Source organism: Somniosus microcephalus, chromosome 1 (assembly GCF_052327205.1).
Source record: "Somniosus microcephalus isolate GS21.2 chromosome 1, FLI_Smic_1.0, whole genome shotgun sequence".
Classification (NCBI taxonomy): Eukaryota; Metazoa; Chordata; class Chondrichthyes; order Squaliformes; family Somniosidae; genus Somniosus; species Somniosus microcephalus.
Window position 1 is genome coordinate 122,625,423 of NC_140987.1, and position 15,287 is coordinate 122,640,709.

General features: G+C 43.2%; 2 protein-coding genes across 6 annotated transcripts in view; one reads left to right on the plus strand and one right to left on the minus strand.

Annotated features, from left to right (window-relative positions):
• The window catches only part of naa35 (N-alpha-acetyltransferase 35, NatC auxiliary subunit), a 124,845-nt gene extending 115,660 nt beyond the window's left edge, over positions 1-9,185 (minus strand). For both annotated transcript variants that reach the window (XM_085985206.1, XM_085985204.1), the window contains exons 1-2: positions 9,083-9,185; positions 2,047-2,175 (exon numbers count right to left, since the gene is read on the minus strand). In XM_085985206.1, coding sequence (XP_085841332.1) covers positions 2,047-2,170 — 124 coding nt within the window. In that variant the 5' untranslated portion in view covers positions 2,171-2,175; positions 9,083-9,185. The remainder of the gene's footprint in view (positions 1-2,046; positions 2,176-9,082) is intronic.
• A 167-nt stretch (positions 9,186-9,352) lies between these two features.
• Positions 9,353-15,287, plus strand: part of agtpbp1 (ATP/GTP binding carboxypeptidase 1) — a 410,793-nt gene continuing 404,858 nt past the window's right edge. For 2 of the 4 annotated variants that reach the window (XR_015078056.1, XM_085985187.1), the window contains exon 1: positions 9,355-9,528. The gene's annotated coding sequence lies outside the window, so the exon portion shown is untranslated. Of the gene's footprint in view, positions 9,529-12,018; positions 12,135-15,287 lie in introns of those variants that run through there. The other 2 variants (XM_085985173.1, XM_085985184.1) reach the window with 2 other exon arrangements.

Here is a 15,287-nt window from a genome sequence, read left to right on the forward strand (position 1 = left end):
ATTTAAATTAATTTTTGTTGTAGTATTTCACTGTAGGATGTAATGCAGTTTACAATAAAATTATCTCTTGCTGGAACCCCTTTATTATGGTGCATAGTCATTCCAAATTTAACTTCAATCATTCAAAATCTGAAATTCATTTGCATCTTGCAGTAGCAACTGTAGTGAAGATGTGAACTGGTTTTACTTCGCACTGATGCTGCTGTTATGGTGTAAACACAGCCTGAATCTGCAGTCAGGCCCTGTCCTGACACCAGAGTGAAGCAGTGTGAAACTCCCTGTAGGATGGTGTCTTAATCCACTTCAGAACCAGTTCAAGCCTTAACACCAGACTTACAATATACAAGTTTAGCGTCGCTGCGAAGCTGAAAGAACTTTGGCTGACACTAAGCTTGTAGTGTAAATGCAGACTAAGTGCAATATATGAGTGTTAAAGATTATAGCTTGACATTTTACTGCAGCGACCTCAGGGTAGCTTTAATTGCAGATACAGTAAAGCCAACAGTTTAGCTTTGAACCTAAACTGATTCAAACGTCAAACCTCTATAATAGGTCTTTTTCCTGTTTGTATTTTAAGATGATTTTTTTGTACTCTTTAAATGTAAGGGTGTCACTCAGTGTCAGTATCAAACACTCCTAGGTCAGGTACATGGCCAGGTGCAGAGTAAAGCATCCTCTACACTGCTCCAACATCTAAAGACTACTGCACTGGAGAGATTTTTCACTTTGAGCGAGATTGCCAATTTGTCACCAGGAACTGTGCTCAAACTGCCCAACTCATTTCATAGAGCATCCTAACAGTCTACAGGGAGACAAGACTACCATCCCATCAGTCTGGACTAAAGCAGAACCCAAGTTTCAAGGTGTAAGGAGTACTATGCTAACACTTTACTATACAATTGTCAGCCCAATTAGAAACATTCAAGTACAAATATATACACAAGATTTCTCACTTCTCATCCTCCACCCTCATTTAAAGTAACAAGTCTTCTTAACAAACATTTCACATCTCTGGGCAGATTTAAGTAAAAAAGTGGATTGCACAACTTTCTGAATATTGAAACAGAAAAAGGGAGATAAGAAATATAAAAGTAAGGAAATTTGAATAAAACCAAACAAAATAATTTACCTATAAAACTTAGAATGAGGAGGGATTACTTTATAACCCCAAAAATAACTTTTCTACAAGAATACCTGGATGTTTGGAAGAGGAAGGAGACAGAATAACATAAATACAAAGGAAGAGAAAAATGCCAATTTTCAGAATAAAATACCATAGCATGCAAGACTCCTGCTATATTACATCTTTTTCAAGGAGGTATAAATGTCTAGCACTGGAAAGTAGTTTGTTTTCGGGGCTGTTGTCTTGCATGTTTTCTGTTCTGTGTTCTTAAAAAGTAGTCTAATGATATAGTACATAAGCCTAATGAGAGACCCTGTACTCAGATGACCTATTATCATCTTTTATGTTTATAATTGTATATTAAGAACTTTTGGTCAGGAGAGGCCCTGTTCCTGGGACGAGGGACAGGGTCACTGGCAAGGCTTGGAAGCTAAGCAGAGCCAGGCCTGGTTAGTACCTGGAGGGGTGACCATCAGGGAAGACCAGGTGCAGAAGGTCAAGGAAGGAGCCCCGAGGAGGGGCGGTTGGTGAGAAGGTCACGGAAGGAGCCCCGGGAGGGGCGGCTGGTGAGCAGGCCCGGGCGTTGGGCTGAAGATTGTCGGACAGGAGGAATGGTGGAAATGGAATGGCGGCGCGCACAGACGCAGCGGCTTTGCTTCTCCCAGGACGGTGCTATTTACGTTTAATGTTATTTGTACTGGACTCATGGGAGCTTGCAAGATCACATTTCGTTGTTCATGTACTTGTGCAATGACAATAAAGTTGAATTATTATTATTATTATAAGCAGAAAACTGGAAAAAAAAAGAAAAGGATTCTGGGGTGGGAAAAACTGGAATACATATTTAGTCTGCTTTTCATATTACATGAGGCTTTCATTTATCTGCTATCGAAGAAACTGCTTAAGATATAATTGGATTTTACCTTTACAGCAATCTTTGAATTCCTTAGTAATGTCTACCCAGTTTGCATTACTTTTTTCCATCTTTTCTGAGATGCCAAGCCCCCAGCCAACATCGTCTTCATCCAAGGATGCTTTTGTGACCATGGTAACTATGGAGATCAAATTGTACAAGTACAATATAAATTAGACCCTTCAAAAGAGGACATTGGCCGGAATTTTACCAGCGCTCAGAGTGCGGGTTAGGAGGCGGATCTGCTGTCAAAATCACAGATTGATAGTGGGTCGGTGTCCCACTGTAAACCTGCCTCCTTGCCAGTTTCCCTAGTGTCGGGTCTGTCATCCCTGAACAGACCCGACATCAAGCAGCGGGTCAGCCAATTTAGATAGTTAAAAGCTTATTAAAAGGTAGTTAAGCACCATTTTTCCATGTACGTACCATTTTACCAGGTTTTCAACGAGGTTCCCGGAGAGCAGCTAACACGTCAGGTAAGTATGTCGGGTTCTCAATGACTCCTTTGCTGTGAGTAGGTGACAGCTGCAAAGGTGGTCTAAAACCTACCATTTCACAGCTGTACACTTCTCAAACTTAGAAGCTGGAGCCTTCATGATTTGGAACCCACTTTTGAGCTTTATACAGTTTGGAAGTGTTTGGAGTGATCTCTCTATCCACTGTCACCTCCTTGGAGCAACCTCTCTCACCATTGACAGATTGCTTCTGTCATCTCAACTTCAGCTGCCATTTATTCCCGCAGCATTGGTGCCCTTGAAAAAAATCTCACCCTGGTCCTCAGAATCCCACCACGATCAGCCCCAACACCAAAATCACCAGGCACACCAACAACAATACCAACCTTCTCTGCAATCACCTGATGCTGCACAGGACACAGGGCATCAGCACCCGACTACGTTGTTGCCCGGGATGCCAGCAATGGCCTCACCATGGCCAGATTTACTTCACTTGAGGCTGTACATCCTGGCTGTCACATGATGCGCCAGGTTGGCACCACCCCACACAAGCACCATAAAGCATCCCTACAAAGTCCAAGCCATTCCTTTCACACTCATCACCATCTTGGAGGGTACCCTTATGTCTCATTGACCATTCACTGCAACTCACTAAGCCACTTCCAAAGGTGCATACAAATCTGTCCAAGAACGCAAAAGGTTGAAAATAAAGATTTCAATGTCTGACAGCACATTTCCAGAAACTTCACATGTACATTGGCTAAATCACCCAAGTGCCTACCCTTGTATGTTGTTAGTTGGTATGATTGCAGTAGGATGAGGGCGAGTGTGAGGGGTGGCGAGTGAGATGGGGAAGTGATAATGTAGATAGAGAGGGATGGGTGGAGGTGCAAGGTAAGTTGGTGTGAGTGAAGATGTACAGGAGTAGGGTAGAGAAGGCAGAGTGATGGGGATGTGATGAGTGGCACAGCAGGATGAGGTTGAGTGTAGCTTGGCATTAACGTTTCGTGATCTACTGGGAACATTGAAAGGTTTACGCCACTGCAGTCTGGTCCTCCTGACAACATCCTTGCTTGTGCTCTCCTGTGCAATGTGCAACCAGGCTGTGTTGGTCTCCTGGGGAGGTCTCTTCCACCCATCGGAAGGGAAGAGAACCTCCCTGCGTGCTGTGACTCCCTCCATAAATATGGAGGGAGACATGGGAGAGTCTGGGTGCAGCCGTGCACCTTTGTGCAGTGCTTGTCAGTGTTTGCAGCACCTCAATGCTGTAGAGCACTGACAGCACAACTGTCAAAATCAATGTGGCCATGGCCCCTTTAAGGAAACCGGCTGATGATGCGTCATCAAATGATGTCATCAGACCCGCTTCCTTTTAATTGGCCGGGAACCTCGCACGGCGAGCTTAACAAGGCCAATCTATGGAATATTCTTCACAGAGCGGGATGGAGCCAGGAGCGGGGTCGCAACCCGCCACCTACCTCGGCCACACTAAGCCCGCCTGGGTAGGCGAAATCGCGGCCATTGTTTCTGGTTCCTGTTTATTAGAATATACTCCATATACAAATTGAAGATATGACCCTTCAAAAAAGGACATTGGCCACGATTTTATGAACCTCGGCAGGTCTGTGGCGGACGACGTCGGTGGCGGGTCCGACCCCACTGGTGTCTCCAACCCGGTCTCTGAAATGGATTTCCCGTAATTGGGCTTGTTAAGCCCACCAGCGCATTTCCCGGCCAATTAGAGGAAGCGGGTCTGATGACGCATCATCAGCCGGTTTCCTTAAAGGGACCATGTCCAACTTTCTTTTGACATTTGTGCTGTCAGTGTTCTGCAGCACTGAGGTGCTGCAAACACTGTCAAGCACTGCACACAGGTGCAGGGCTGCACCCAGGCTCTCCCACTACTCCCTCCATATGCTTATGGAGGGAGTCACTGCACACAGGGAGGTCCTTCTCCCTTCCCATGGACAGAAGAGACCTCCCCAGAAGATCAACACAGCCTGGTTGCACATTGCAGAGGAGGGCACAAGCAGGGATGTTGTCAGGAGGACCTGGGTGCAGTGCCACAAACGTTTCAATCTCAGTAGATCCCGAAACATTAGTACAAAGCCACACTCAACCTCATCCTGCTGTGCCTCTCATCACATCCTCAACACTCTGCCTTCCCTACCCTACTCCTGCACATCCTTACTCATACCAACTTACCTTGCACCTCCACCCATCCCTATCTTACTACATTATCACATCCCCGTCTCACTGGCCACACCTCACACTCACCCTCATCCTAGTGCAATCATACCAACTAACAACACACAAGGGTAGGCACTTGGGTGTTTTATGCAATATTCATGTAAAGTTTCTGTTAATGTGATGTCAATCATTGAAACCTTTATTTTCAACACTTTGCGTTCTTGGACAGATTTGTGTGCATCTTTGGAAGTGGCTTAGTGAGTTGCAGTGAATGGTGAGACATAACAGTACCCCCTGCAATGGTCTTGAGTGTGAAAGGAATGGCTTGGGCATTGTAGGGATGCTTTATGGTGTTGGTGTGGGGTGGTGCCAACCTGACGCATCACGTGGCAGCTAGGATGTACAGCGACAGGTGAAGTAAATCTGGCCATGGTGAGGCCATCCCTGACCTCCTGAGCAGCAATGTGGTTGGGTGCTGATGCCCCCTGTCCTGTGCAACATCAGTTGATTGCGGAGAAGGTCGGTGGTGTTGTTGTTGGTGCTGCTGGTGTGGTTGGTGCTGCCGGTGTTGGGGCTGATCAGGGTGCAATTCTGAGGACCAAGGTGAGAGTGTATAAAGGGCACCTATGCTGATTGAATAGATGGCAGGTGAAGTAGAGATGACAGAAGCGATCTGTCAATGGTGGGAGAGGTAATGAGGTCCGACCGGATAGAGACTTGTGTAAAGACTTGCAACATGTGACTCTGTTGTGGAAATGCAGTGAGGAAGAGTTTGTGGCTGAGGGAAGATATCTCTCTAAGGTGGGAGCTTTTACTGTACATTTGAAGCTGTCAACTCAACAGCTGATTCAATGGCCACTGAACTCTCACCTCAGCTTCACAGACGTGGTCCATGACCAGCGTGGACCCCATGGACGAGCTGTCAAATGCAAAAGGCAAGCTGAAATTCATTCTTAAGTGACTCTAAACAAGCTACTAATTATCTGAATTGGACAGCCCCTCCCCCCCCCCCCCCCCCCGCTGTGAACCCACCGCTGCGTGTCGGGTCTGCTCAGCGCTGACAGACCTGACATTGGGGAAAGGCGTGTGGCGGTGGGTTCACAGCGGGGTCCTGACCCACCACCAATCGTGCCCACTGACCCCCTGCAAAATCCAGCCCATTGTTTCTGTTTCCTGTTCATTAGAATACTCCGTACAAATTGAAGATTTGAATTCCTTGTTCAGTATGTTGCATGTTTAGTAAATGGCGACAAATTTACAGTTTTCAAAATTTTAAACTGAGACTTCCAGAGGCAGTGTCAATTACCACGGGAAACAATGCTGTCATTTTATTAATTACAGCAACAAAAATAACATTCTAGTAAATCAGCAGATACTAATACATATACATATAAGTCTTTTGATGGGCAAATAGAATTTTGATAAGCCCAGGAACCCGTTGTGCCTCAGTTTGAAAACCTTTGTCAATAAGAAGCACTGTTGCCTACTTCTTTAGATTTTCCTTGTTTTATGGATATATACTGTGACCAGTATTAAACTGCCCTCATTGACATCTTGTGCCATCAACAAGCAGCATTATCAAAATGTATGAGCAGGGAACGAAGTGATGCAGAATGGTAGCAGTGTCCTTTCACCTCTGGAGCCTGGCTTTGAATTATTCCAGACTCATGCGAAAGAAGCCTGTTCTCTCTGTTAACGGTAAGAGTGAACATGGAATTAGATTAAGTAGTCTCAACACAGTTGCTGGTAGGTGTGGGCCCATAACATGAATCTACTCCTCAACTGGCATTAAACTAGCAATCTCATTCAGAGAAGTCACAGAAGCAACAATGATGGCTGGTGCAGGAAATAGAAAAGGTCTCACTGATGCATAAGAAGTGCTCACTTGGAATTGTGCCAATGCAATTTGTTGGGGCACAAAAATTTATTGCCCTACTTGCTCTGCCATGATAGCTATTTTAACACTAAAGAAAATGCTTCAGGTTTAAGTATTAAAAACTAACGTGGGGTTCCCCAATATCATTTGGGAGAATCCACTGCCCATTGTGGTACTGAGCCCTAGAGATCTGCAAGGTTCCAGACTTAATCCCTCGTCCATGATGAGTTGGTGATCTGAGCTTAAGTTGTAGTCGGGATGCAATAATTGGCCTCAGTGCTTCTGGGCTAGGGAGGAGGCAAGGGAAAATCAGCTTTGGTTCCTACATTGATCAATATCCAGTGACACCTGTTGGAAAGTGTGCTGTAGATGTCAGGTGAAGACAGGATCGGGCTTAGCTGTCCCCTCATGACCAAATAGCTTGCAAATGCTCACTTCGTAGATTTAGAATATGCATTTGAGTGAAGTATCAGAGGGCTCCAATGACGTATTCTAAGCATAACTCAGTAACTTCAAGGGAGGGAAGCAAGGTTGGAATTATATAAAAATGAAATTACTTTAAAAAATGACTCATGACTGCTGCTTGTATACACAAAACGATACATTCATCACTGACAATAACTTCACAAACTTATTTGATTTAGGTTATTTCACTCCTACTTTGGAGCATCTAGATTCACTAATATAGGCAAAGGCAAGCAGCTCATGTTAAACGATAGGGCAGAAGTGGCTTCATTCAAAAATGACACCAGACCATTTTAGGACCAACCATCTCATTCAATCAATACTTTGCATAAATTGGAATCAGTACTGTTTGGCAGAAGCTCACACAGTTGCTGGTAGGTGTGGGCCCATAACATAAATGGGCCCATAACATAAATGGGCCCACACCTACCAGCTCACAGATCTGTAACTCTACATATCTGATTCTTATTGTTGTAATTTAACAAATGATGTTACATAATGAATTTACAAGCCAATCTTAGCACATAGATCAATACAATGATTTTAAATGTTCAGTCAAACCATTGCCAAATTGTGCCAAGAGACAACAACGCCAACCCCTTTGCAATATTTCTCTTTCATAAAAACATGTTGACTCTGCCTAATCAGTGATTTTCCAAATGCCCTGTTACCATGTCCTTAATAATAGATTCTAGCATTTTCCCTACTACTGATGTCAGACTAACTGGCCTATAGTTCCCTGTTTTCTCTCTCGCTCCTTTCTTGAACAGCAGGGTTATATTTGCTACCTTCCAATCCAAGAGGACCGTTCTAGAATCTAGGGAATTCTGGAATGTCAAAACCAATGCACCCACCATCTCTGCAGCCACCTCTTTTAAAACCCATGGATGTAGGCCATTAGGTCCAGGGGATTTGCCAGCTTTTAGTCCCATTAATTTCTCCTGTACTTATTCTTTACTAATATTAATTACTTTAAGTTCCTCACTCTCATTAGACCCTTGGTTCTCCACAATTTCCAGTATGTTCTTTGTGTCTTCGACTGTGAAGACAGATACAAAATATTTGTTTAATGTCTCTGCCATTTCCTTATTCCCCATCATAATTTCTCCTGTCTCTGCCTCTAAGGGACACATGTTTACATTCGCTAATCTCTTCCTTTTTGCATACTTGTAAAAGCTCTTACAATCTGTTTTTATATTTCTTACTAGTTTACTCATATTCTATTTTCTCCCTCTTTATCAATTTCTTGGTCATCCTTTGCTGATTTTTAAAACCATCCCAATCCTCAAGCTTACTAATCTTTTTGGCCTCTTTTAATCTAAATACTACCCTTAACTTCTCTAGTTAGCCATGGTTGTACCACTTTTGCAGTGGAGTTTTTGTCCTGAAAGAAATGTTTATTCGTTAAGCTAAAATCATAAGCAGGTGAATTCACCTGATAAAATGAGTGTAAAGTTGTAGTTTTTAAACAAAATGTCTAAATAAAGGTGAGGCATTAACTTGCAGTTCCGGGCATACACTAATGTACTCGATGTTCACAAAGATGTACAACAAATGCAGTATATTTCTATTCAAATTCATTGCAATGACATAAAAGCTAAGATATTATAGAAAATATTTCATGATAATTTATTTGACTCAGAGCCAAGCACTTAATAAAAGGGTGGCTTATCAATACTCATAAATGATGTTCATTTATAGTTCAAAAATATACTGAGTCATCGTATTATGTTAAATTAAACCCATTTACTGAGATTTATAATAGTATGAACGCATTTAGAATTAAAATTAATCTTCGAACGTAACGTTTTGTTTCGACTTTAGAATGTACTGCCTTTTCTTCCTCTATCTTGTGGCACATTTATAATGTGGATAATTTTAAAAATTAAATCATGTTCATGTAAATGTCAATCCACTACAGAGGCCTGTGTGTAAAGTTAAAGATGGATCAAAATGTCACTCGATGTTTAGATCCCTATGCACAATATTTTTTTCAGAAGGTGTGATTGAATGATTACTAACCACACGCGAGAAAGCAACGTTTCACACTCTGATATTACCTTAGAGTGAAGCTGCTTTCAGTCCATCACCGTGTACTGTCAGAGGAAGCCATGTTCGGAGTTCAGCCCACTCCTCATTGCCCACTGTCGCGCGATGCATGCCGGGAACTGTAGTCTTTACCACAGGCATCGCCTCCGCCGCAGATCGGGGAAGGCCCGCTGAGAACTCCAAGCTCCGTCAGGCCCTGTCATGGCGGCGCGTCGCCGGCAAGTATTGCGAGGTTTGGTTCAGGTGGTGCACAGTGAATTTGGGCACTTCCTGCAGTGAGGACAGGAAGGTGGTTGTTGGCGTTTATTTTGTCCTATCCATGCTTCGTGGGGGGTTAATGGAGTCAGTCCTCACAGAGGTGACGCATCCATCGGTACTAGGATGAGAGAAAGAACCAGCGTGCACATATCGCCTTTGACAACCTCAGGGCGTCCCAAAGTGCTTCACAGCCAATGAAGTAAGTGTGGTCACAACAGCAACAAGTTCCCACAAGCAGCAATGAGATCAATCGTCAGATAATCTGTTTTAGTGGGTGTTGAATGTTAGGACACTGGGAGCACTCACCCTGCAGACAAGGTCTCCATCTAGTGTCTCATTCATGCTTCTGGGTTGGCTGGGAGCATCATGGCTCGCGATCTCTGTGGCGAGAAGTTTGCTTTTTACCAGGCGCAAGTGATTTCAGTGCAATATAGTGAGGAATCCCTAGCCCGATCTGCTGTTATGACAACAAGCTGTCTAAGCTACTAATCACATTGCAGAACTCTCTCAGACAGGGAAGCAGGAAATTAGAACCTGCTTTTATTCCAACAGTTTAAAAATGTTACAGAGAGCAAAACAAAGATTGGGGCTCTCACATGGGGATAATGTAAACCTGAAATAAATATGAACAAACTTTAAAAATCTACATTTTTAAAAAAGTTTCTTAAAAATTGTAATTTTTATCATAATGGAGAAATTTGATACTCCACAAAATTAAAATTCGTTTTTTAGGGCCATAATATTTGTTTAGCAGCCAATACACAGTTAAAACCCCAGTTACACCTAATCCAACAAGGCCTAACATTTGGTACATTGATGACTCTCGCCCTGTACTAGAAAATTTCATTCACTTTGCTTCCAATTTCCACTCTTCCCTCACCTTCACATGGTCCATCTCCGACTCTTCCCTTCCCTTCCTTGACTTCTCTGTCTCCATCTCTGGGGATAGGTTATTGACCAACATTCACTACAAGCCCACTGACTCCCACAGCTACTTGGACTACACTTCCTCCCACCCCGCCTCCTGTAAGGACTCTATTCCATTCTCCCAGTTTCTCCGTCTCCGCCGCATCTGCTCTGATGATGTCACCTTCCATACTAGTGCTTTCGACATGTCTTCCTTTATACTCAACCGAGGATTCCCCTCTACTGTAGTTGACATGGCCCTTGACCGTGTCCGTTCTATTTCCCACACTTCTGCTCTCCCCCCTTCCCCTCCCTCCCGGAACCACGATAGGGTTCCCCTTGTCCTCACCTTTCACCCCACCAGCCTCCACATTCAACGGATCATCCCCCGCCATTTCCGCCACCTCCAGCGTGATCCCACCACCAAACACATCTTCCCCTCACCTACCCTTTCAGCATTCCGAAGGGACCGCTCCCTCCGCGACACCCTGGTCCACTCCTCTATCACCCCCAACACCCCTTCCCCTTCGCCCGGCACCTTCCCGTGCAAGCGCAGGAGATGTAACACATGCCCTTTTACCTCCTCCCTTCCCACTATCCAGGGCCCCAAACACTCCTTCCAGTTGAAACAGCGATTTACTTGTACTTCTTGCAATTTAGTATACTGTATTCGCTGCTCCTGATGCGCTCTCTACATTGGGGAGACCAAACGCAGATTGGGTGACCGCTTTGCGGAACACCTCCGTTCAGTTCGTAAGAGTGACCCCGAGCTTCTGGTCGCCTGTCACTTTAATTCTCCGCTCCATTCCCACTCTGATCTCTCCGTCCTCGGCCTCTTACATTGTTCCAATGAAGCTCAACGTAAGCTCGAGGAACAGCACCTCATCTTTCGATTAGGCACTTTACAGCCTGCCGAACTCAACATAGAGTTCAACAATTTCACACCATAATCTCTGCCCCTATCTCTTTTTTCCATTAACTTTTTTTTTCTCTCTCACATGGCAACTGTCTTTCACTCTGCCAGTGCCATTTACAATTCATCTAGAGCCATCTTTTGTTTCTTAACTTGTCCCATTACCATCTCCTTTTGTCTCTTAATCTCTCCTGCCTTCCATCCCTTTTGTTCTTTCCTCCCCTCCACGTTTCCCTGCCCCTGCACTTGCTTAAAAACCTGTTCCATCTCCAGCTATTTCCAGTTCTGATGAAGGGTCATCAACCTGAAACGTTAACTCTGTTTCTGTCTCCACAAATGCTGCCTGACCTGCTGAGTATTTCCAGCATTTTCTGTTTTTATTTCAGATTTCCAGCATCTGCAGTATTTTGCTTTTGTATTTAGGCCTAACATTTAATGGGGTATTTAACAGTGATATTACCACGGAAAAGCCCAAGTTTTCATCAGTTTCACTGATTACACTGATAGCTGGCTATGGGCAGGAGGGAGTGGGGGGCGGTGGTGGAACCACAGTGCAGCCAGTGTCGGAGCAGTGAATGACTGACCGCAACTTCAGGATTTCCACGTTTAGATGCGCATGCATTGCATCCTGAAGTTGCGGTCAGTTTCAAAGGGGTAATAACAGCGCATGCTGTTAATTCGCTGTTATTACCCACCTCAAATTCCAGCCCAATGTATTGGCAGTTTGCACTTGAGCGTTGCAATAGTCTGGAGCTACACTCTGCACTGCTATTTGTATTTAAATCCATATAAGCTGCTCAAAGGATAACCCAAGCCTAATTCACACAGGTAAAGCCCACGCAGTAAGTAGCCGTCATGGTGGGGAGTACATTACAGCAGCGTCAAGTTTCAGCCATTAGGAAAGGAGAGAGAAACTCCTTTTTTGTTCTTCGTTCCTCGCCTTCTGTAGCCAAGAGTCCTGTTACGATCGGATCTGTCAGAGAATGGTACTGATTTAATTTTGTGGATAAATTAGTTTTATACTTGTGTTTTGCACTGATAGCAATTTCGTCTGACGTAAGAGGTTGTGAAGTGTTGTGGGCTTGGATTGCGGGTTAATGGTCCTTCTGTAAGGTAGTTTAATTGCATTTATACTTGAGGGATGCAGTGTCATTGTTCAGCTTGTATTCAACACTGCATAATTAGTTGTGGCATTTAGTACAATGCTTTCTCTTTGTAACATGTCTTGGAACAATGTGATCCTGTTTATTGCTACAAATTAAATTCCCAAGGGTGTTAATTATTTTTTGTCTTATGTACCGTTACTTATTTGTGCAAGGAACATTTGGAGAGAAACTACTGAGTTAGAAGGACAATCACAATGGGAAAGAATTCATGTGATTGTTGTGTAGCAAAATCTTAAATGGGTTTATGAAAACTTTCTCTGTGACTTTTAGTAAAATTACAAGAACTATGGAAGAGCAAAATTGCAAATGTTTACTAAAGTACTAGCATTGACAGAAAATAGTGACCCAAAATTGCGATAATAGGCAGAAGATATTTCAATAATTTATAAATTAATCATGTCATATAATCAAACTAACAGGACTAAGACCAACCAGAGTTGGCAACCTTAATCTTGATGTAGAACAGATCTGCTACTAAGTTTCCCCCTTCAGGAATATATAAATATATATTTTAAGTAATTGCCTTTTTAAGCATTACTTTTGAGAAGTAATTTTCATTTCCTACCATTGGATGTCCTTTAGTGTTGCTAACAATGAGTCAGAGAATACTGTGAGCTCAGTAAGTCCTGACAGCAATTATTCTTCCTGCTCCCAGTAGAGTCAGAAATATTCTCTGCCTCCTTCTATCTAGACAGGCTTTCTATCTTCTATTTCTTTCATTACTCTGCCTCAACAGTGTTTCTCTCCATTTTCCACAACAAAGTGAAGTGCTATTTGCTGAGACACAAGGGAGACGGTGTAGGGAAGAGCCACGAGGCTGATCTCTGGTGTCAAAGGTCTGAGTTATAAGGAAAAACTGGAAAAAAAAACTTGGGCTTTTCAACCTGGAAAGGAGGCATCTGACCGGTTACCTTATACAAGTAGCTAATATCGTTAAGGGAATAGAAAAGTAAATCTGGAATATTACTTTAAATTAACTTTAAATTGTGAGAGTAAGACAAGGGGACACAGTTTCAAACTAGGACTAGGCACTCTGCAGCCTTCCGGTCTCAATATCGAGTTCAACAATTTCAGATCATAACCTCGGCCCCTATTTCATTTTCACTTATATTTTTCCACTCCTTTCCTTTCCCCCCCCCCTTTCCTTTTGTTTCTCTCTCACACCTGGCAGCTATCTTTTGCCCTGCCAGTACACTTTACACCTAATCACAGCCTATTACCATCTCGTCTAGCTTCTAATCTCTTTTACTTCTTTTGGTTCTTTTATTCTTTTGTCCGATCGCAGCCCTGCCTTCGATCTAGTTCCTTTTCTCTCCAGTTTTGAAGAAGGGTCAAACCCGAAACGTCAACTCAAATTTCTCTCCACGGATGTTGCCTGACTTGCTGAGTTTTTCCAGCATTTTCTGTTGTTATTTCGGATTTCCAACATCTGCAGTATTTTGCTATCGTACTAGGACTAGGTAAATTTAGGACTGATATCAGGAAGCTGTTCTTCACACAGGGATTGATCAATGCATGGAATAGACTTCCAAATAGTGGAGGCGATAAACCTGGAATGATTTAACAAATAATTGGATGCTGCAATGGAGGGAATTTATGCTCTTGTAGAATGGATCAATTTAGATGGGCTGAATGGCTTTTCTTACCTGTAACTATCTTGTGATCAATGTGTTATTGTACTTCGTCTATCAGCCCCATGTGCTGCATAATTTGAACATGTAGTACTTGATAGCGATGACTGAAACATTTGAGCTGCTTCAGTTTGCTTCAGTTCCCGTTGCTTTGCTAACTACTTAATTGGTGGTTGAGATCAGCACCATACCCTCCATGGAGGTACCATTATGCTGCACATAGATAATGGTGTTACATAGAAACATAGAAGATAGGAGCAGGAGTAGGCCATTCGGCCCCTCGAGCCTGCTCTGCCATTCAATGAGATCATGGCTGATCATCCAAATTCAGTACCCTGTCCCTGCTTTCTCTCCATATCCCTTGATCCCTTTAGCCTTAAGAAATATATCTAACTCCTTCTTGAATATATTTAATGAATTGGCCTCTACTGCCTTCTGTGGTAGAGAATTCCACAGGTTCACCACTCTCTGGGTGAAGAAATTCCTCCTCATCTCAGTCCTAAATGGCTTACCCCTTATCCTTAGACTGTGACCCCTGGTTCTGGACTCCCCGGCCATTGGGAACATCCTTCCTGCATCTAGTCTGTCTAGTCCTGTTAGAATTTTATAAGTTTCAATGAGATCACCGATCCCTGCAGTACCCCACTAGTCACTGCCTGCCACTTGGAAAAAGACCCGTTTATTCCAACTCTTTGCTTTCTGTCTGCCAACCAGTTCTCTATCCAAGTCAATACCTTGCCCCTAATTGGGTTAGATACAATTGCAGTATTTTTCACCTTATCTGCTGTTGAGCAGAAGTCTGTAGTTGGAGTGGAATTCTTCACCAAAGGATTTACAATAAAGTTTAATTTGTTTAGTCAGCTTTCTCAGTCTTTGCTATCTCTTGTTTTCTTTGGAAGAGAGAGTGTGCAATGTGTTGTAAGGTGTTAATTGCCACCTGGGGGTCCCATACGAAGGACTGAATCATTGTGGGGTATCCAAGGTAGGGTTTGATAATCTTCAGATTCTTTTATACGTGTAGCTTTATTTGAAGGATTAAGGGTCAGATTTTATGTAATTATATGAAGTAGTGAGTAAGCTCAGCTGTTTATGCCCGAAAAAATGGAGCACTTAAGACGCTATAACCGGCAACTTTGAAATTGACATCCAAATAGATAATGGTTTTTGCTTTTTGGCTGATATAAGCAACTGCCCGTTTTAAACGTGGACGAGGTGGTGGGGACTGTAACACTTGGGCTGCATCCAGGAGCCGAGCTGTTACTTTGGGTGCCATAGATATATAATATATACCTTGTGTTTGTAACTTTAAAAAAAAGTTAAACATAAGAACATAAGAAAAAGC